This window comes from Corvus kubaryi, unplaced genomic scaffold, assembly GCF_017639235.1.
Source record: "Corvus kubaryi isolate FWS band 111438036 unplaced genomic scaffold, C.kubaryi_AGA036_p1.0 138, whole genome shotgun sequence".
NCBI lineage: Eukaryota > Metazoa > Chordata > Aves > Passeriformes > Corvidae > Corvus > Corvus kubaryi.
Window position 1 is genome coordinate 20,821,057 of NW_024580672.1, and position 22,800 is coordinate 20,843,856.

At 42.1% G+C, this 22,800-nt stretch overlaps 1 protein-coding gene across 2 annotated transcripts; it reads left to right on the forward strand.

Moving 5' to 3' along the window:
- The first annotated feature begins 1,030 nt into the window (after positions 1-1,030).
- On the forward strand, positions 1,031-22,684 carry EDRF1 (erythroid differentiation regulatory factor 1). 2 transcript variants are annotated; one of them, XM_042019551.1, is made up of 25 exons: positions 1,031-1,192; positions 2,554-2,762; positions 4,147-4,213; positions 5,359-5,484; positions 5,978-6,102; positions 6,449-6,608; positions 7,835-7,936; positions 8,209-8,330; positions 8,998-9,109; positions 9,792-9,939; positions 10,014-10,122; positions 10,421-10,532; positions 11,480-11,740; positions 12,046-12,117; positions 12,231-12,381; positions 14,185-14,373; positions 15,420-15,620; positions 15,943-16,161; positions 17,261-17,484; positions 17,864-18,022; positions 18,450-18,599; positions 18,831-18,984; positions 19,257-19,372; positions 19,990-20,153; positions 21,877-22,684. In XM_042019551.1, exons 1-25 carry the CDS (start codon positions 1,127-1,129, stop codon positions 22,046-22,048), a joined length of 3,690 nt encoding a protein of 1,229 aa, XP_041875485.1. In that variant the 5' UTR covers positions 1,031-1,126; the 3' UTR covers positions 22,049-22,684. The 2 variants fall into 2 exon arrangements, with proteins under 2 accessions (XP_041875485.1, XP_041875486.1); XM_042019552.1 differs by lacking the exon at positions 7,835-7,936.
- Positions 22,685-22,800: the final 116 nt, after the last annotated feature.

Below are 22,800 nucleotides of genomic sequence, written 5' to 3' on the forward strand. Positions count from 1 at the left end.
CAGAGAATAGGTATAGATTAGGTATTAGGAAGAAACTGTTCCCTGTGAGGGTGCTGAGACCTGGGCACAGGGTGCCCAGAGCAGCTGTGGCTGCCCCTGGATCCCTGGAAGTGCCCAAGGCCAGGTTGGACAGGGCTTGGAGCAGCCTGGGACAGTGGAAGCTGTCCCTGCCTGTGGCAGGGGATGGCACTGGATGATCTTCAAGGTCCCTTCCAGCCCAAACCATTCTGTGATTCCATGATCTATATGTATGTGTATGTGTGTGTGTGTGTATATATATAAAAAGATATATGTGGCTATAGATAGATATAGATGTAATTTAAGAGGCAGTCAGCATTTGTACTCTCTGACCAGTCATGAACTGTACTGCTTCTTGTGGTTTAGAGATTGAGGAATATCATCTACAAGGAAAAGAATAGATACTAAAAATCCCATGGGCACTATTTAGGCATTACTTGATTGCTGAGGCCATCACAGCTTAGCTTTTATCGAACTCAGTGTACAAGCAGAGGGCAGAACACTGCAATTTTCAATCCTCTCCCACGCTGACATATACCCCATCAAGTTTTTGCTTGTTTCACCAAGGTCTCAGTGATCCAGGCAAACCAAACCAGCCTGGAGAAAAGTAGGCTCGGGGGGATCTTCTGGCTCAGCTGTGAACAGCCTCAAGCTGTGCTAGGGGAGGTCTAGACTGGATATTAGAGAAAATTTATTCATGGAAAGAGTGGTCAAGAATTGGAAGGGGCTGCCCAGGAAGGTGGTGGAGTCCCCATACCTGGAGGTGTTTACCGGAACGACTGGACGTGACACTCCGTGCTTTGGTGTAATTAACGAGGGGGCTTTGGTGTAATTGACGAGGGGGAAATCGGTCACAGCTTGGCCTCGACGATCTTCCATATGTTTTTCGAACCTCAGCAACTCCACGATCCCGCTGCGAGCGCCACACTCACCCCTCACGGAGCCGCCACCGCCTCCCGCCCCTCACGGCGCCGCCCTCAGAGCCCGCCCTTCCCGCGCCTTCTCGAAAAGTCTCGCGAGAGGCGGCGGTTCCCGGCCGGACGCCCCCGGGAAGCGGCGCCGCTGCCGCTGCCCCTTCCCGGCTCCAGCCCCGCTCCATTCCCGGACCATGGAGGAGCCCTGCGGCGCGGGCGCCGCTGCCCCGCTGAGGGGGGACGCCGAGGAGCCCAAGCAGGTGAGCGGCGCTGAGGGGAGCCGTGGTAGGTGAGGTAGCGGGGCGGAGTGGGGGGGGGTCGAGCCGTGGTTACAGACGCAGCCCTCAGTGGTGTTTTAATTGAAGCGGTGTTTTTGATCCTCATTCCAGTTTGTCAGGGCCGGAGTGCGGTAGAGAACATGCTAATTATGATTAAGCGTTAATTGCGAGTAGTGCTGCTGTTGTTATGCTTAAGTGCATGGCATTTACGTAAGTGGTGTCCTGTGGAGCTGTTTTTCCCTCGACGTGTGTTCGTTCAAAGCTCCTCGCACACGGGTGACAGCTGCCTCTTTTGCTGTGTTTGGAAAGAAATAGGCAGACACGAGGCTTATTTATTTATTATTATTTGTTAAGGCAGAAGCGTGTTTAGTTTTAATGTTGGTGTTAATGTTGGTGTTAGTGAACACTTGGTGTTAATAAGCGCCTACTTTCCCAAACTTCAGTGGGAGTCGTGTTCGTTTTAGCCTTTCTGAGTGATTTTGTGTTGTGTAGGCAGCTGACCTTGGTGGCACTTCATTTTCGTTCCTCAGTGTACCCAGGGGGGGGCGAGAAGATAGATCACCGTCACCTGCTTGGATGAGCCACAGTGTGGCCACAGGACCAGGGCAGTGGTTGTCCCCTGTGCCGGGCACTGCTGAGGTCCAGCCTCAAGTTCTGGGACTGATTCTGGGGCTGTTAGGTCAAGAAAGGCATGAAGGGGCTGGAGCGTGTCCAGGGCAGGGAACGGAGCTGGGAAGGGGCTGGAGCCCCAGGAGCGGCTGAGGGAGCTGGAAAGGGGCTCAGGCTGGAGCAAAGGAGGCTCAGGGGGGACCTGGTGGCTCTGCACAAGTCCCTGACAGGAGGGGGCCGCCGGGGGGGGGTCGGGCTCTGCTGCCAGGGAACAGGGACAGGAGGAGAGGGAACGGCCTCAAGGTGTGCCGGGGAAGGTCAGGTTTGACATTGGGAAGGATTCGTACATGGAAATGGTTGTCAAGCGTTGGAACAATCAGTTGAGGACAGTGCTGAGTCCCTGTCCCTGGAGGTGTTCAAGGAAAGACTGGATGTGTTGCTCAGTCCTCTGATCTGGGTGACCATGTGATGATCAGTCAGAGGTTGGACTTGATAATCTTGGAGGTCTTTTCCAACCTAAATGATTCTGTGATAATTCCTAAAGTGGAGCTTCTGCTTGACACAGGTTGGAATTGGGATAACTGAAAAGCTGTATGTGCTGGGGAAAGAGATAAGGGAATGCAGGACTGGATTTTGCTCGCTTACCATTAAAAATAACCTACCATAGAGCAAGCCTGATAGTTTTAATTGCCAGCAGTTTATAAATAGAAGGCTAATTTCTCTCTGGAAACCAGGGGTCGGTGTTGTTCCTCGGAGGCAATGAGGTGAAGAGCAGTGCTGTGGTGAAATACTCCTCAGCCCCTCCACAAGCAGCCTTTGCTCGTCTGCAGGAGAAAACAGACCTGAAGCTGCCTCCTGCCAACTGGTTACGGGAAAGTGCCAAGCTGGGACCAGCAGGGACAACCATTCTGGGCAACAGCAAAAAAAGTAAACCCTTCTCAAGGTAAATAACAGCAGCCCCTATATTTTTTTCCAGGGCTTTAAGAATAATTCTGATTGTGAACTTGGATCCTGTGTCATTTAAAGTAGAAAGTACAGGTTTTACCCTAGCAACTGCATATTGCTTTGTCTTAACCATTTTCCCCTCTATTTTTCGTCTTAAGTTTTTGCCTCTATGCTCTGATCTCATCTCCTTTGTAAATGATTAATGATGTTGATTGTTACTCTGTTCACGTGTGTGTTGACACCTTGCCTCAGACACTCAAACTGACTTTTTGTTCTTCCGCGGTTGGCCCAAATCAAACCAGACTGGTTCAGCCAGCCCTTCTGCCTTTGATAACAGGTGAAAATGGAACATGTGGTTCCCCTTGGAAGCCAATTTATAGCTCTTCTGGATGTTTAGAAACTGGACCTGGCAAATGGCAAATGAAGCTTCGTATTTATGTCAGAATTTCATATTTATGTCACACACACTATAGATGAAATTAGGGCCACAGCCAAAAAAACAGGGTTCCCTTTCAGTGTGGATGTTGGCTAAATTGTTGAATAAGTTGAGTTCAGAGTGTTCATAAACAGGAGGCTCAAATCCTGTGCTGAACAAGCAAATTCACACCAAATCAGCCAGTCAGTGAAATTTGACAGTTTGTGCAAAGTGTCTGTTTACATCCTTATCATCTCTTTTAGGAGCTGTACTTTTTGGAGCAGAGTAACATGTTTTTCAGGGATTTATGAATTTTTCATATTTATTTTAGATACTGTGCTTGTCAAATAGAGGCTGGCAGTTTAATCTCTTTCTCTAGTGTCAGTATTAAAAAGCTGATAACCAAAGTATAACTTGCACATCATTTATGTTTTGGATTATAGTAGTATCTGGATTTGTTTTAATGAATGATCTGTACATTGAAATATTCTAACTTAAGTACTTTGTAATTTCCTTAATGAGGGTGGAGGAAGAGACAATGTGTCTGTTACAACATGTAGGGCAGTTTTGGAAAATGTGAATAAGAGGTAAAATGAAATTACAGCTACTAAAATTAAAGTCTTTAACATGCTTAATACCTTAAAGAGAAATTCGTTGAAGAACTCTTCTTATTTTCAGTGTTAAAAAGAATCCTTCATTTTCTCTGATTTTTTTTTTTTTATTTCAGCAAAACTTTAAGTGTTTTAAATGTCCTGAAATTAGACCTAGGCACTGTCAAAGATATATTTGAAAAACTTGCAGAATATGAAAATGAAATTACTTTGTTAATTTTAGGTCTCATGACACTTGGTGATGTTTAGCTGTGGGGTTTTTTTTTATGAAATCTTTCAAAGATTTAGTAGATATAAAAGATGGGTCTGTAATGTCATGCTGGAACTGTCTTAACTTGTAATATTTTTTTAAATAGCTTTGGGATGGCCTATGACTTCATTGACTCAGTTGGAAATGATGTGGATGTTGTGTCTGATTCAGAGGTATGGACACATCTTAAATTCTCTCATTCAAATTATTGCACTGCATAAACTTTTATTTTAAGATACTGTCATGGCTTCTGGCATCTTTGTGTCCTTTGGGGACAAGGAAAGATCCCTTAATGAATCACAGATCACCAAGTAAGGGAGTTGTGATCACTGAATAAGAAATGTAGAGAGAAAATCTTATTTCCTCTGGAGGTCTATAAATAATCTTCAGCTAAAATATGCAGTTGAGTGAATGCAGCAAATCAGTCTTGCAAGGTAGTTGTCTTGTGTGTTTGAAATCGGTTATTTTGATGTAAACTGTTACACTTAAGATGGTTTTTTCCCTGTTTTTATCTAAAAGAGAGAGCTCCCCTCCAACTTCTTCTTTCCTTTGATTTCTGTCAGCTTGTCAGCTCTTTTGGTGCTGGTAATAGCTGCAGAATTCAAATGAGGCTACTCAGAAGAGGAAACACATACTCATGTACTGTGTTAATATTTGTCAGATTTGTATTCAGACTTAGGTCTCTGTCTGGATTGCTCTGGACCCCTGACAAAGAATTGGTATTCCTGCTGTGAAAATAAAGGTTTTAAATCCAAACCATCTTTTTGTCATTTTTGTTGGTACCTGGTCATGATGATCCAATCAGAGAATGTGTTTAAGCCATGTGTGTGCTTTCTGCTGATGGTTTGGCCTCTTTATCACTGTCATTCATGTTCTCTGCCTTCACCAAATGCATTTTCTTGTGGAATGGTCTTAAAATCCCTGGTGCTGTCAGGTTTCATTTGACCACATGTGCTGGGGTAGAGTTAATTTTCTTCCCAGTGGCTGGTATGGGACTGTTTTGGGTTTGTCCTGAGCACAGGTTGATAACACAGAGGTGTTTTTGTTGTTGCTGAGCAGGGCTTACACAGAGCCAAGGCCTTTCCTGCTTCTCATCTAGCCATGCTGGCAAGGGGGTGGGAGTGCCTGGAAAACTGAGAAGAGACACACCCAGGACAAGTGACCCTGACTGACCAAAGGCTGGGGGGATGTTTGGAGTGATGGAGTTTGTATCCCCAAGTCACCATTACACATGATGGGGCCTTAGTTTCCTGAGAACTGTCTTTCAGTGCAGCATAATTGTATTGAATGTTCTCTCTTTTCACTTTTCTTTTGCAAGAACATTAAAAAACTCCTGAAGATCCCTTACAGCAAGTCCCATGTGAGCATGGCAGTGCACAGAATTGGAAGGACACTCCTGTTGGATGAGCTGGATATCCAGGAACTCTTCATGAGATCCTCTCAGGTGAACCACTTGGTTCTTGATAAGTGTTACACATTGTCAAAATGCATCATTTCAGGAATAGAGTAGCCAGCAAGAAAATGTCTGGAAATTAGTGAGAGTTGCATGGGTACCAAAGGTGCTGTGTTCTGCAGCAGTTTACCCACAAACTACATCTGATCTCCTGTGTTTATGGTGTTGTCGGGTTAATATTCTGTGTCTCACTTTTGTGTAATTACTTCACTATTGCTATACCATTTGATTGATTTTATTATCAATGTGTATTTCTTACTATGTAGCCTCTTATATATCTGATTTTTCTAATTAAGTCAAATTTTCAGTAAGAACATAACTTTCCTAAAAGCTGTATTTTCAATAAACGACCAATTCAGGATTTCAGCTCTGAAGTTATTTTCTGGGTTTCTTGTTGTGGATGAGTATTTGTAAGTTTATAAGGCACGTGGTTTACTTTGCAGATGCTTCTTGATATTAATTTCATATTTCTTCTGTTGGCTAGACAGGGGACTGGACATGGCTGAAAGAGTTTTATCAAAGGCTGATTGATCAGAAGTGGCAAAGAAAAAAGAAGAGTAAAGAGCATTGGTACCAGAAGGCAATACTTTCTAAATTTTTGTATTACAGGTAACCTTTTGTGTGCATGAAACTTGAATTCTGCACCACTTACTTCTGCCTGGTTCTTGGTCTTGAAGTAAATGTTAAAATTCCATTATGGTCTGTCTTATTTTCTGCTTTCTCCATATACAGAGGGAATTGAGGAACGAGGTCAGGAAATAACATGAAATGTTTTCACAGAAATTGAAGTATTTTACTTTAAAATTGAAATACTAAAGAATATAATAAACAGCATGACTTAATTAACTGCATGTCAGCCAAATCATTTGTTGGCAAGAGTGCATCAAGCATAACAACTCTAAAAATGGATCTGTTTGCATCTTGTCAGCTGAACTTGTAAATGTTTCCTTGTCAGCATTAATGGAGATGGAGCTGCTCAGCCTGTTCCTTCCACTTCCAAGCAGCACCAGGGGGGTCCTGTTGCAGGTGAGAGTGATGAAGCAGGAAGGGCCTCCTGGCCAGCTCCTTTTGAAATGCCTTCCTCACTATCTGAAGACCCAGGTGCCTCTAACCAGGTTGGTGTGGACAATGTTTTATGTGGCACCACAGTGTTTGCAGAGCCACAGATGTTGAAAGGTTCTCAAGGTGCTGCTGCAGCTCCCTTTGCTGAAAGGGCTGAGCTAAGGCATGAGGAGAATTGGCAGGAGGTGCAGTTCCTGCTTTTGCCAGTGGGTTAGAGCTGCAAATTTCAGATGTTTGTTCTATCACTGTAATGTTAAATTGTTATTTATCCCAGCATCTTTGAGAAACAAAGCCTTTGGTAAGAGTAGTCATCAGTGCCTTTACCTAAAAGTAGGAAAATCCTGATACTCAGAAGATGTTTGGAAGTTTATGGTTCTGGCCTTTCTTTTTAAATCTGCCATTAAAATCCATCAAAAGATGGTGGCTCTGAATTTATTAGATGAAGAGGAAAAATTCCTGAAAAAGGAAAACAGTTAAGCAACACTTAAAAATACTTGCTGTGAGATTACACAAGTGAAAGCGGAGATATTTACAGCAGTTATGCAACAAACTGTGATTAGAATCAGGCTCTCGTTCAGGGCTTGTATTGTGGCTAAACATTTTTATGAAAACTTAATTCCTGTGGCTTTTGTGAGTAATATAAAACAGGAATTGATTAAATTTTGGAGAGTTAAAAGATCAGTTGTCTTCAGTTTGCATTAATGTAATAATGGTGCTACAGTTATGCTTGCACAGAATTAAAACTGATCTGCCAAATTTAGGGAGTTTCTAACCTACATTATCCATAAAATTGTAACTGCATGTATTGTGTGGAGAAACACTTCAGTGCTTGAAAAGCTTTTAGAAAAAGGACTCCTCTCTTCCACCCTCTTGAGGCACTAGTGCTGAATCCAGCAGACTGTTTATCATAAAGAAGCTGCTGTGCATTTGTACAGTGCCATTTTCTTCAGTTTATAAATAAACCAGTAGGATAGAGGTTTTGCTTCTGGGAACTGATAATCTGGTGTTGACCCTGGGTTAATAAGGAGCTCCTATAAATACTTTCTGGTTTCTTCCCAGAGCCTCTGAGAATATTACAAAGTACAATATTTTGGCACTAACTGTAAAAAAGAAGCATTTTAGTCACTGACTAGGGGCTTTTTGTAGTTTAATGCATATTTATTAAAAGATGTTGGAGGTAAAGGTTTTTCCCTTACATGCTTTTGTTGTTCATATCTTTTTTAATGGCCTGACTTGACCTCAGCAGCAGAATCACTCCTTATCCTTGTGCTTTCCACAGGGAAATGTGCCTCTTGAACCCTCATATCTAGTGGGGCATGTGGCCTCAGCGCCCAAAGAACAAAACCTGACTCCTTTGTTCAATGACGGGGAGAACAGTCAGGTATGCTTTATGTGAGAGCTGAACCCCCAGGTTAAACCAACACCTCCAAACTGGGCCTAAACTGGAACTAAGGGCAAACCTCAGTCCCCTGTAGAAGTAGCTTTTGTGGCATCTGTAATTTTAAGCTCCTGTGAACGCGCAGCCGGGTTCGTCACGTGCTGGCTTTTGTTTGCTGCTTTGGCTTCTTGCTGTCTCATTATTCCACAGAATGTCACAGAGAGCAAGTGTTATACCACTGATTTACAGAACAGTTCTGTTTTCTCTTAATGAAGGGACTTAAAAATGACTTTGTTCGTAATATCTTGTGGACCTTTGAAGATATCCACATGTTGGTGGGATCAAATATGCCAATATTTGGAGGTGGGAGATACCCTGCTGTGAGCCTGCGTCTCAGGTGAGCTTGGAAGTTCACAAGATACTATTTATACCAGCCTTGACTGATTTGTTACTCTGCTTCCTGTTTAGCTGTCTGCATTTTTTGCTATTTTTATAAAAGTGGCCAGTAATATTTCTTCTCCTGGCATTCTGAATTTCAATTGTTGGGCATAAGCACTTTAAAACGTTACTGAGCAGTAAGACAGAACTATTCTAGTCCCAATTTAATGTTAATCCCTTCATTACCAGTCTTCCTGTTCCTTTGCATAGGCAAAGAATGAGCAAAAACTTGAAGCTCACTTGGTGTATTTGTCATCTTTTTAAGACACATCTAGGAATTAACAGTACCTTGCTCTGCAGTGAATTTTGGACGGTCTGGGAGAAGGTTTGTGCTATAATTAGTTGCAGCTAAAAGTGCTATTCCTTCTTATTATCTTGGTAATGGTGTGACATCTGAAGCCTGTTAAATGTGGGCAAAAATTCCAAACTGCTGATGGAATTCGAGCATATTCCATTGGAGAGAGCAGCACATCTATTTTGCTATAACTCATAAGAATTCACAAATAATTGTTTTAGTGTTCATCCACTCTCAGGTGACTTAAACCTAAATGCCATTAGTAAACATCCCTAATATTTCCTGAAGGGTAGATAAAGATTTAACTAACACTAGAAATATTTTGTTTTAGGGATAACAACAAGCCAATAAATGTGCTAACAGGAATTGACTATTGGTTGGACAACTTAATATGCAATGTACCAGAGCTTGTGATGTGCTTTCATGTCAATGGAATTGTTCAGGTAAGTCTGACTCTTTGCATTATGCCTTAAAATAACAATTCATTCTTCACCTTCTGAAATTGCCTCAGTTATAACAGATCCTTCACACTGCTCTGAGAAAAGATGACAAAAATCCTGTGTTGCAGAATGAGAAGCATCTTAGACAGCTTGCAGCAGTCATCTAAAAATAGTGTGTTCTTTCTTCCCCTCCCTTTCATGCATGCAAGATTCCTTCTTCCCCTGATGTTTGAGTGAAGGCAAAAATAAAAAATGCAACAACAGAAATCTGTTTCTTACATCTTGAAATCTGCAATGTTCCCTTGCCCAGACAGATGCAAGCTTTTGAATGTTTGTTTATGCTGTTTTACTGTAGACAGTCTGTGTTTCTGTTCTGCCTGGTAGCCTGGAGTTGTTTCCTAGGCTGACTAGGTTTCATTGAAGTAATAGATGTTGTGCCTTCTCCCCCTTTCTTTTCCTCATCCTTTGTTCTCCATTTACCATGTTTGTGACAGAAATGGATCCTTCTTAAAGCTTTGATTGAGTAGTGTAGTCAAGATGTGCTTGCTTAAGGTGAATCATAGAAATTAACTCAATTTATCATAATAGCAGCCTTTGTTTCTTTTAGCTGTTGATAGACTGATACATTAATTTTGGTGTCAGAAACCCCTCTTAATCTTGAGTTTTAATTTTCTTTTCTTTGCAGAAATATGAAATGATCAAGACTGAAGATATTCCCAATTTGGAAAACTCTAATTTTTCTACCAAAGTGATAAAAGATATTGCTCAAAATATCTTATCTTTTCTGAAATCAAATTGCACCAAAGAAGGACATACCTATTGGTTGTTTAAAGGTAAGAAGGTTTAGATCAGTTTGAAAAGATTGACAGTAATGTGATGTTGATTAATGAGAGATTTTCTTTTTCAGCAAGTGGGAGTGATATAGTAAAGCTGTATGACCTCACCACGCTTTGTGAAGAGACTGAAGACAAATACCAAAACCCTTTTACAATGCCAGTGGCAATTCTGCTGTACAAGTGAGTTTTTATCATTTTTGTTGCAGTACTTAATTCTTGGTGCAGTTGTATTCAGAACACAGACCAAAATTCATGATCAAATGACAGTCATACACAAACTGGCTAAATCTCAGTCCCACTAGATTAAAACAGACTTTCCTTTTCACCATTTCTCAATGTAAAGTTTTTTGCTGACAAAGTCTCGTAGACACATCATAAAGTTTGGAAGATCTACAGTTGTAGAATATTGTTTAACATTTTTCTTCTAGCGCAAAGAAATTGTCCAGGGGTTTCACTATTTTGTTCAACTTTCTTTTAGAGTTGCTTGCAATATGATGCTGAAGAAAAACCAGAACAAGAAACACTATGGCACAATCAGAACGTTGCTCCTGAATTGTCTGAAGTTGTTGGACAATGGCAGACATCCTCAAGTAAGAATTCAATGTTTTCTTCCACTTTTGTGTACATATAACAGAAATGCTGTAATCATAATAAACCTGGTAATAAATAATGTGCTCCTTCTTCCTCCCAGGGGAGAGAATTTCAATTTATTTATAAACTTAAAAAATTGATTTTTGAAAGAATCCCCACGCTATTTTTTTTTAATTAGTAGTTTTCGCTGCCCCTTATTGCTGCACAAGTCTTCTGTGCTGCTCTAAAAAAGGAACTTCTAATTACATTCTCTCTCTTGTTCTTGTTGCCAGAGAGCCCTCTGGGAGCAGATCGTGGATAAAAAGTGTAAGATGTGAATATATGAACATTTTTACTCTTAGGATGGCTGAAAACTGGGACAGGCTAAACGGAGAAATTACAGTCTCCATCCTTTTAGATACTCAAAGCCCAACTGAACGCAGTTCTGAACAACCTGCCTGGATAAGTGGGTTGGGCTAGAGAGTCTCTAAATAATTTAGCTTTAAGCTGTTTTCAACTGAAAATTCCCAAAAATGTGATGTGAAAAATCTGAATCATATTTAGGATGGATTCCAAGAGGAGACATGGCACACATTAACTAATAAGAATGTAGATTCCTTCTAAAGTTGTGAAAGGTTTTCAAAATCCCAAAGGAATCCCTTCAATTTTTTTTTTTTTTTTTTTTTTTTTTTTGCTAGCATAAGATCCTTGTGTTGTCTCCTGTGATCTGCAGCCTGTTAGTACAGGAAGTACTTGTTCTTTACCAGTTGGTTTTTATTCTCTTTTAAACTTGATCAGCTTGGATCCTTTTCCCTTCCAGGGAACTTGCTCAAGCTGTGTTTACAGGTTATCAAACACCTCTTTGCATGTCATCTGTACTCCTTATTCTAAGATAATTTATATTGTTCTTGCCTCTAAAAAAAAATTTAACTTGAGAATGAATCATTTTTTTCTCTTCTCTGTAAAGATTATTGCTTCAGCAAACTACATGTTATCAGAGCTTTTTCAGCTGGATGAACCTAAAAAAGAAGACAGTGCAGACTTCCCTATAAATGGAAATTCTGATGAAAGTTACAGTGAGGAAGAGGAAGAGATGCCAGACAGTGATGAAAATGGTTCTTACAGCAACAGTTCTGATCCCCCAGATGACAATAAAGCAGTGGCAATAATCAAATCTGTTGGGGAGTTGTCAGTACCAGAAAAATACAAGTCTGTGCATCGAATACGTGTAAGTGACTCTGTGGTGTTATTAAGGGTCTTCTTGGATGATTCAGTTCATGGGACAAAACTGGGTAGTGAAATTCCTGGTAGTTTTTGTCTCCAGGTTAACTGAAGTGGGCAGAGAAGCTGTTCATGAGCTGCTCACAAAATCTGAGGTGTGTGTTTTATGGTAGAGCAGGCTTCATGTAGATTTTTCCTTACCATATTCCACTTTGTCTTGATGCTGCCTCTCATTGGCACCTTCTGGCCAGGAATTTTTGTATTTTCTGTGTTGAACATTTCTTCTCTTCCCTCCCTGGTGCCTCAATGCAGCCCAGCTGTGCATTCCCTGTCTGCCACGGCACCGAGGAGCGCTGCAGGCTGGTGCTCAACCACGTCTTGGAGGTGAGTTCACTGCCAGCTTCCTGAAGATACTTCACCTCCCATCCAATTCTTCTTCTACTCTGTTTGCTAAATATTGCTGTCTAGGTGAATGAAATGATTTCTTCCTTTTGCAGGGTTTGAAGTCTGTTGACAGCAGTGTTAAAAAAGAGGGTGACCTTCCTGCAGCTGACCCCAGCACTCCAATCCCGTTGAAATATGAGGATGAATCCACCAGTGGTGGTCCTGAGTCTCTGGAAAAACAGATGGCCTTGTTTCTAGACAAAAGTAAGTTGTATTGTTGTGCAAATAAGACCTTTCCAGTGCCAGCACAAACTGCTGCTACTTTATTTTGATTGTCAAAACAGTGTGTTTAAATCACTAATTACACCATTGCCTAAGGAAAAGTGCCCTGAAAATTGGAGAACAGTCTGTTCCTTTTTAAATATGAAAAGAGACACTCATTTGAGTTATTTTGCATAGCAAAGAATCTCTTATTAGTCAACACATGATTTTACTGGACCCTATTTAGATGTGGCTTTCAGATGACTTCTGTAAGGGCTTGGTATTTTGAGGTTTGGTATGTGGAGCACCTTAAGTTTTGTGGGTTGTTTTAAAAATAGGCTTAATTTCTTTGTGTGTGTGTGACCTGGATGTTTTCTGGAAGAATTTCTCCCTTCTGGCAGGTTTTGCTCCTCCATTATGCTTGCTGCTTGAATTGTGTATAAAATGTTAACTAGGATTTTGTTTCCTTTCTTGTACCTCTACAACTGTGAAAGGAAGCGACGAATAAAAGATGTTTTGTTTGTTTAAATGCTCAAAATCCAGAAGTTTCAGACTACAGTCTCTCTCTATTTTATTTTGCTCTGGAGTGATGTAAAAAGTTCCAGGAAAGACTTTTCTTCTGAAAGTAGTAGAGCTCTCTGCAGGGCAAGGAGCCCTGTAAGCATAGCTCAGAAAGAAATTTGTCTTGCCTACTTTGGCAATTCTTTAGTTTTCCCTTTCTCCTCCCTTTGAATCTCTGAATAAGAAGCCAGTTCAGTCTGGAGTTATTCACACTCAGAGAGATTCCTGGATCTGTGCTTCTGTCCATCCCTGCAGTAGCAGCAGTGCTACTTGTTCACTTTTGTTTTCCACTCCACGTGTTTGTTTCCTGTGATGTGCATTATGTATTTTCTCTGCCACATGTACATATTTACATACATATGGAAAGGTTAAGTGCTCTAAACTCTGGAATTTCTAACTTCAGGAGAACTACTCCGGACTGGTGTATGGATGCAGTGTGGGGTGTTACTGTTCTGGGTTTGTTTTTGTCCCAATAGAACATGTAGTGCTTAAGAATTTATTTACTGTATCTGCTTATTTTCTACTTGTATATTATTACAAGATAGTGGGTTTACAACTCAAGCCTTGTAGGTCTGCCTTAAGCGAGAGACTCATTTCTGTGTGCAGATATGGTCAGGGCAAAACTCTGTCCTTTGGTAGGGACAGGCCTTAAACCAGGAACAGTGACCTGTTCCTTTGGGCTCCATAACCACTGCAGCATCAAAGAAAAGCTTCATAATCTTATGCAGAGGATATCTTGAAATGAGTGTGAGAAAGTCCTTGGTTTCCTTTGTGGGAAGGACCAGGTTATCCAGGGTCTCGTGTGCTGGAGGCTAAACCCACAAATGGAAGCTTTCTCACTGGGACTGTTCATACAGAAACTGAGCATTTATCTTAAGGATGTGGTGGAGAACATGACTAATTCTGCCTGCGGCTTTCTTGTTCTTTTCTTCTGCTCCCTAAGGGAGTAATGTTGGCCCCTGCCCCTGTGTTTCACAAGCTGTTTGAGGTCAGAGAGGTCACCTGCACTGTCACTGTCCCACTGGATTCCAGTATCCTACTATCAGGTGGAGTGCATGGAAAAGTGCCATGTGTTGGGTCTGTTTTGCAGGTGATAAGTGAAGTAGCAGACAAGCTGGCAGAACTCTGCTTGTGCAGGGCTGTAATCAGGCAATTCCCATTCTGCCTGTGCTGATGGAGTAGTGTCTGACCTCAGGCATTTGTTACAAAGGGGAGATCACTGACGAGGTTCTGTTCCTCTTACAGTGGGCTCCTTCCAGAAGGGGAAGCATTCCAGCCAGTCAGGAATGATTCCTGGATCATGGCAATATAAAATGAAACTCCAGCTCATCCTGAAATCATCAAGAGCTTATTATGTCCTATCTGATGCTGCTATGGTCCTGCAGAAATACGGGCGAGCACTGCGATACATCAAGCTGGCCTTGCAGTGCCATGGTAAGTTCCTTGAATGGATTTGCCACCTGTGCCACTGCCTGGAGATACCTGTCACCATATCAGATACCGCTGTGCCTGATTTATCCCAGTGGTGGGCAGTGACGAGTCTGACAAGCCTGTGTTTAAACTAAGTGTCCAGCTCAGTATTCAGGACAGAAGTCTGTAGTGAGGATAACTTCTGTCACTGATCGATAGAAAGACGATCCCATTTTGACAGATTGGGAACTTGAGGGCACATTTGGAGCTTCAGAGCAGTTGAATTTGGGAGAGTCTGCCCTGATGCCAAGGCCAGGAGAGTGTTCTGTGCTCCAGGTGATGCTGCTGCAAGCAGGTACTTTTTCCCTGGTGGTTCCCATGTTATTGAAATATATCCTTGACTCTGAGAAATACCAGACTTGTTCATCATCTGAATCGGATGCTCCTCTAAAATAGAATGCATCTTGAAGTATTACTGAGGAAAAGGGAAGAAGTAAAATCAGGCTGTTTAGACTAATACTGCCATAATGAGAATAACAACTGGGAAATGCCAGTAGCTTAGTGCTAAAGTGCTGCTATTTCCCTGCCCTAAGGAAAGGGAAGGCTCCTGTCTTAGGGCAGGAGGAGGTTTATAAAGCAAACCCACTTGATCTTAGCACAAAGCGTCCATAGACCTCTCAGTAACTCAGAGCACTCTTCAGCTTTCAGTCTTTTATAGACTCGAGACTCAACTTCAAATTCTGGAAATTCAGCTTTTCAGTCTGTATCTCACTTGAGTTAATTTGCAGAAAGTCAGTTTTCCTTTAGTCAAATCTGAGATTAGCATTTGCAGTTGCCAGAGTGACTGCTCATCTTGGACAACACAGGGACTCTTTAAACCATCAGCTGTGTAGAGCAACTGTGACTTTAAAATAGGTTATTTTTTCTGAGGAGAACATGTGTTGTCACACTTATTCTCTGTATGCGGACAGGTAGCATTAAAACCCAATTATCTTGTCAGTCTATGTCAAGCCTTTTGATGTGCAGTTCTTTTCTTTCCCCTCCCTCATCCATGTTTTTTTTCCCACCAGATACCTACTGCTGTCTGTGTGGCAGCATGCTTCCCGAGGTGCTGGTGTTCCTGTGTCAGTGCCTAACCCTTTGTGGAGATATCCAGTTAATGCTGGCTCAGAATGCCAACAACAGAGCCGCTTACCTTGAAGAATATAATTACCAGACTAAAGAAGATCAGGAGATACTACACAGCCTTCACAGAGAATCCAGGTGCCAAGGTATGATCCTGGCACAGGAGAACTGCCAGACTTTGGATACATGACAGACAGAAATAATCTCATTGGGTTTCCTCAAAACCATGCACTAGGAGAACTTGTGGCAGAGGGGTTACTGCACTTCACTTCTGTTTCCTTCAGAGAAACCTCATCCTGCCTGTCATACAGACGGGGATTGTCAGTGTATTGTATGACATGGCCTGAAGCTGTGAAACAACTAAAGGCAGTAACTCTTTCAGTAATAAATAAAACCTAACTGACATAACTCTTGTACTTAATTAGAGGAATACTGTTTGACATGAAGGCTTTGCATTTTGTTTTCCAGGGTTTGCCTGGGCTACAGATTTATCCACAGACTTGGAATACCAGCTTTCTGTCAGCTGCAAATGCTATGAAGCAGCTTATGAAATCCTACTCTTCAGTAATTTAAAAAGCCAAAACCCAGAGCAGCACATCCAGGTGCTCAAGAGGATGGGTAACATCAGGAATGAGATTGGAGTGTTCTACATGAACCAGGCAGCTGCAGTGCAGACTGAGAGAGTGGGCAAGTATCCTTTTTCCATTCCTGACCATTTCATGGAGCTACAGCAGTCATCAAGTTCACTAATTGTATGAGAAATCTATTTCTGATTATAAAGAGGACATTTAAATGACTCGTTTTTTAATGTCCACTGTAATTATTTGTTTACAACAGATCACTGTGGCTTGTACACTGTAGTTAATTGAGCTTAAACTGAGTAATGGAATGTGTAGTTTGGAGAAATTCCTTTAAAATGTGTAGAATGCTCTCAAAAAACCATCAAGGAAACTTTAAACTCTGTTGTGAAAGGGAGGGCATGTTGCATTCTTGATGTGTTGGGTTTAGCTCAGCATGAACAAGCAGCAGCTTAATTTAAACAGAAGAATAGCTTCAGTAAAGTCAGCCTGTGAAATTTTGGTAAGTAAATCCTTGGAAGCATTCCTTCTGGTTTATTTTTGGTAGGCTTTTTTTGAGGAAAAGCTTTGTAGGGTGAGGTGTTCAGTGGGGTTTTGTTTTTGAAAGCAAACCCAATGTCTTGTCTAGGAGTAAGAGTTCTCTAAACTAGAACAAGTGAGGTGTTGGTAGTTCAGTGTCAACAGCTCCAGTTTCCCAAGTATCAGCTGTTTACTGTAACTTTTGTCCAAGCAATATTTGAAGGATTTTGGCTTGGACTTTCAATTTTGTGATTTGTCATAATCTCTCTGGGTTTTTGCAGGTGTTATTTAATTGAAATCAAAGCTTTGAAATACTGAATTCTACCTGTCTGTATAAGTCACATTTTATTTGCTTAATACGGAAAATTTATAGAAGTAACTCCAATTCCCTGAATCATTACTGTGAAAACAAAATCTGGTGTATCCTGTGAGTCTCCTGGCCTTGGCATCAGGGCAGACTCTCCCAAATTCACTGGAATTCTTTGGGAAGTATAGTAGGTGTAATAGTGCACTTCAGGTATTAAACCCTCAGCCATATGGAAGTCTGAGGAGTATTTTCTGTGAATTGGATCTTCAGAATCATTTACCACCCTTAAATTTTAAAAGATGGTTTATTAGAGAGACAAAAGTGTTTATTCAGTACCTCTGAGGAATTTGAGTGAGTCTCTAAGCCTTGTGCTTCACCCTAGTGAGTAAAAATGTCTCCACAACTGAGCAGCAGCTCTGGAAGAAAAGTTTCTCCTGCTTTGAAGAAGGAATTCAGAATTTTGAGTCCATTGATGATGCCACCAATGCTGCCCTTCTGCTGTGCAACACGGGGAGGCTGATGAGGATCTGTGCCCAGGCCCACTGTGCAGCTGAAGGGGACTACAAAAGGGAGTTTTCCCCAGAAGAGGCCCTTTATTACAATAAGGTAACTCCTCACTGGTTTAAGCAGGGCCCATACCCCAAAATGCCTTTTACTGTGAGGTATTTGTGACTACTTTGGTAAATATGTTTAAATTTGGGTGGAATAACCTGGGATAGCTCTCCTGCTTCCATACTATCCTAATCCTTGCTGTGTAGGCTTTGCTGGTGTTGTTGAGGTTTGATTGCTGGGACATTCAGATGATGGTGTTGAACATAATGCAGTGCCACACACAAGGGAGAAGAACTGCATGGTCAGGATTAAAGAGATCATCAAATGGGAAATACTGAAGAACGCTCAGGGAGATATTTTGAGTAAAGGGAAATTAATTTCTAGTTGTTACAAATGCAGGCAAACTGTGTGTGCATGGCTCTGTCCTTTGCAGGCTATTGACTACTACCTGAAGGCTCTGAGGTCTCTGGGTAAGAGGGATGTGCATCCAGCTGTTTGGGATTCTGTGAACTGGGAGCTGTCTACGACGTATTTCACGATGGCAACTTTGCAGCAGGATTATGCTCCCTTATCCAGAAAGGCTCAGGAACAGGTAACAGAGAGCATTCATTGTATCTGAAAAAAATGCATTGTTGTTGTCCTGAAAAACTGAACAGGGAGCAAAATGGGTATTGGAACTGTAGAATCATGGAATGGTTTGGGTTGGAAAAGATCTCAAAGCTCATCTTGTTCCACCATGGAACAAGATGGGCAGGGACACCTTACATTGTCCCATGTTGTTCCAAGCCCTGTCCAGCTTGGCCTTGGACACTGCCAGGGATCCAGGGGCAGCCACAGCTGCTCTGGGCACCCTGTGCCAGGGCCTGCCCACCCTCACAGGGAACAATTTCTTCTCAATATCTACTCTAAATCTTCCTTCAGCTTAAGGCTCTTTCCCCTTTGTCCTACACTACATGCTCTAGTGAAAAGCCCCTCTTCAGGGATTTTTTCCCTTAAATTTGTATTTATTTATGTTGTAGATAGAGAAGGAAGTCAGCGAAGCCATGATGAAGTCCTTGAAGTACTGTGATGTTGATACAGTGTCTGAACGGCAGCCCCTGTGCCAGTACCGGGCTGCCACCATCCACCACAGGCTGGCTTCTATGTACCACAGCTGCCTCAGGAACCAGGTATTGCTCCAGACTGCTTTGGTTTTCTAAATTCCATCCTTGACATGTTCAGTATGTGTGGAGCTTGATATTTATCCTTCTACCTGTAGCTGGGCTACGTGTATTTAAATTATTGAACCAAAGAAATTAGTGCTATCTCACAACAGACAGTCTCCAAGTAAACCTTTCCAGTGGCTCCTCATGAACATGCAGAGGGTGGGGGATTCACTCTGTGCCCTCCTCTGCGTGCAGGTTGGTGATGAACACCTGAGGAAGCAGCATCGTGTCCTTGCTGATCTCCACTACAGCAAAGCAGTGCGGCTCTTCCAGCTCCTGAAGGATGCCCCCTGTGAGTTCCTGCGTGTGCAGCTGGAGAGAGTGGCCTTTGCAGAGTTCCAGATGGCCAGTAAGTGTAGCTCCGGCCTACAACAGCTTTTCAAACCACCACTACCTACTTAGTTTCATTTTTAGATAACTAAATTTACGTGAGAGCAGCAGCAGTCTGCTGCTCAGAATGGAATTTTCCTCAAGAGAGGAGACAGGGCATTTTTATCTTGCTGGTTTTCAGCTGACTAGGGCAGTATGTGCTTTTTTTCTCTCTCTTGAAATCTTTAAATGTTAGAAAAATCTAGTCTGTAACCTAAGCCTTTTGTCCTTCATTTTTATGGGTTTTTTTAGGTCAGAACAGCAGTGCTGGGAAGTTAAAGACTCTGTCTGGGGCCCTTGATATAATGACCAAAACCAGGGGTGCATTTCAGCTCATCAGGAAGGATCTTGTGGCAGAGAGTGAACAGGTAAAGGAATGTCAGGTGGTGTGACACCTGCTCCCTTCTGGCTTGTGCCTTCACAAACAAATGGTCATTTGGCAGTTAAAATATTCCTTGGTTACTTCTCTGCAGATTTAATTGCTTAAAGAGTGTGGACAGAGCTAGAATCTATTGCTGTTCTCCCCTAGCCTGGAAGTGGATAAAAAAGGTTCCTTTAGAACATGATCCAGAAATGGATTAAAACATATTTTAACCTGGACTGCCTTACTATGTGAACGGGCTTTTTCCTGTGCAACTCTGCTGTCCCTTAAAAGGGCCCTTATTATCTCTTAAAAGTCTTCTATAAGATCTTCAGAATCTGTGAATAATAAAAAAAGTTTTCTCTCTCTCTCTTTCTCTCTCTGGTACATTTAATATTTAAATACCAAAATGTGGAGGGTTATCTGTAGCCAGTGTGAGTAATGTTCCTGGAGCCTCAATCACCAGTTACTTGCAGCATGTGCTGATGTGTGTGTGTCCCTTGCTGGCAGTTTGGGCAACACATGGAAAAGTCAGCTCACCTGCAGGAGGGGTTTCCTGGCTCATTCCCTGTGTTTAAAAGGTGGAATTCAGTGAAATGGTTTTTGGTTGTTTCTCTCCTGTAGATCAGCAAGGATAAAAGTCCTGCTGAGAGCATGTCAGTGAATGATTCCCCTGCAGGCCTTAACAAAGAGGAAGTCTTGAAACTGCTTGGGATTTTTGAGTCCAGGATGTCTTTCCTTCTCCTCCAATCCATTAAATTGTTAACTTCAAGCAAAAAAAAGATTGGGTAAGTTGAAGCTTGGTGTCCTTTATCCTGACTGATGTGGGATTGGTGTGTGGCAGAGCACTTCAGAGTTCCTGGGGGAGAAGCTGCTGGGTGCTGCTGGTCTCTCTGTCCATCTTGCTGATAAAATGTCAGTGGAGTTTGGCAAGCAGAACACTTGAGAAGAAATTCAGGCACATCAGTAATGCTGCAAATAGAGAGGGATGGATATGGGGAAGATGTGCACTGGTGTAGAGAATTTACTAATTCCTAATTTACTAATTCCTGGAGTCTTCTGTCCTGCTGCTGGGATTCAGGACAAACCTGACTTCTTTTTGTGTTGACTTGGAAGAGATGTTGGGATTTGGTGTGGCAGCAGATTCCTTACCCCACTCCTTCTGTTGGTTTGATTTGAATGTGTGTGGTGTTCCTTTTGGGATGCAGAAAATACCTTTTACTCCCGCAGCAGCAAGTGTGTGATGTCAATGTTACATAAAGTGAAGCTCTGAAAATGTGCCATTAGTTTTAAAGGATATTTTTAGGCTTGGAAGTTGGGTTAATGTTTTGGGGATTGAAGCACTGCTGATGCAAGAGTCGTTCAGCTAAAAGTAAACTGTGAAATGAGTTCATTGTACCCAGGAAGTTGTCTGCTGATAGTGGTGGACTGGTAAATAAAAACCATGAGAACACAGCCCGGGTGTGTTTTTAGCTGTTTTTCAGGCAACGTTAGGAGCTTTCACCTCCTGAAAAAGAGCTTCCACAAGGTGGCAATCTGAATATGTGAAACACAGAGGATTAATACAGGGTAATTTATATGTTACCAAGCAGATGGCACAGCTAACTGAGTAAATGGGTTTAGTTCTGCTGTCTCATAACACAGGCAACTCATTTTTTGTTTTGAAGGGTTTTTACCCCCACATTTACCTTGGCATCATTGCCTTGGGGTTTTGCACTGAAGATTCCACACAGGGAACCTGTTACAGTTTGAATGCTGTGAAATGGGAGTCTTAAATAAACTTCTTGAAACTTTGAGGCCAAGCTTGAAACTACCTTTCATTTAACCTTTCTTGTGCCTTCTGTACATCCTGTGTGCATTTCCTCCCTTCTGCTCTGCAGAGGGTAAGTTCTGTCTCCTGCTTTAATAATGGGCTGAAAAAGGGAGGAAATTGGAGCTCAAATGCTGCTTCAGGGTCTCAGGTGCACTTTGGCAGAGAACAGGAGAACATGTGGGGAAATTAATGTTTGATAGCAAAACTTGCAGCCCGGCAGTAAAAATGGATGAAGTCAGTGTTACCCTCCCAAAGTGGAATCATGAGCAGAACAGAACTTGGCTGTGCAAATCGGAGGGGAAAAGTAATTGAAAGTAATACTTTGTTCTGGGAATACTTGTAACTTATCCCAGAAATACTTTGCATTTCAGTGGCTTTTTATTGACTACCTGTTCTCTGAAATAAATGAACCTGCCTGATTCCTGCCAAGTGTGTGATGAATTTAATTTGCTTCAACCTTTCTCAGTCATTCCTGAAGCACTTGCAATTAACCTGACTGCTGCTTGTACATTTTATATTCTATTCTATTTATATTTTGTGCTCCTGCCTGCAGTATAAGCAGAATGCTCTGACTGCAGTGCAGCGAATGGTGGATTGCCAGGGATCCTCATCAATATTATTTAATGATACTCGTGATAATTTGCAGAATGAAGAGCCATGCTCAGGTAAAGAGTTGGGATTCTCTGCTCTCTTTGTAGGGGCACCAACGAAGAAGAAGCAGTTCTGAAAACAAACAAGCAGGTTTATTCCCTGCTGCTTCGTGCCACTGCCAACAAGGGGCTGTCCCTGCTGGAGCGCACAGAGCTCATCCTGAATTTGCTGGAGCAGCTGGCTCCAAGGAGTACCGAAGGCAATCCTGGAATGCAGTGAGGGCAGCGCTGCGGAGCTGCAGCACCAGTGCCTTGCTGGGAGCACTGGGGGTGTTCCCATGGGATGCTTGTGTTTATTGAGGGTGAGTTCTCACCACTGTTGTTCCGTTGGAATCTGGGAAAGCACAGGGATTCTTTTTTATCCCCACAAAGCTCTCCTTGTTTGGCTCCCAGCGTTTCTTTGTTTGAAATGCCAGTTTGGAGTTCTGGAGATAAAAATGTAACTTTTTCACCATAGGGAAATTACTGATTTTTCTCTTGCAGTGATACCCATGTTTTGCATAAAGATGTAACCTCACAGCTGCTCTGCTTTGGTATTTAATGAAATGTGTTTTGTAAGCAGGGCTGCACTGGAACACTTTCCCTGCTAAAGGCAGCCCAAGCTGTACCAGGAGATTTCTGTGGAATATGTGGATGCACTTCTTAACCCCAGGGAGGATCCTGCACAAAAACCTGTGCCTTTCTAGCTTTGATGTGACTCTTGCAATTTATCAGCCATCTCTGGGATTTTGTTTTGGAAAGTGAATGGTTTCAGCTGTGTTGGAATTGATCAAGAATAGTATTACCTTTTTCAGACTTGAAACTGTGAATAAAGGAGAGGATATTTTTAAATAAAAGTCTATTTATTAAATATAAACTCAGCAGTCTGCCTTATTCCTCTTGGTACAACCCTCCTCAGAGCAGCAAACTGCTCAACAGAATTAAAACTATTTGAAAGACAGGTTGGAGTTTACAGATTTTTTTCTAACACTG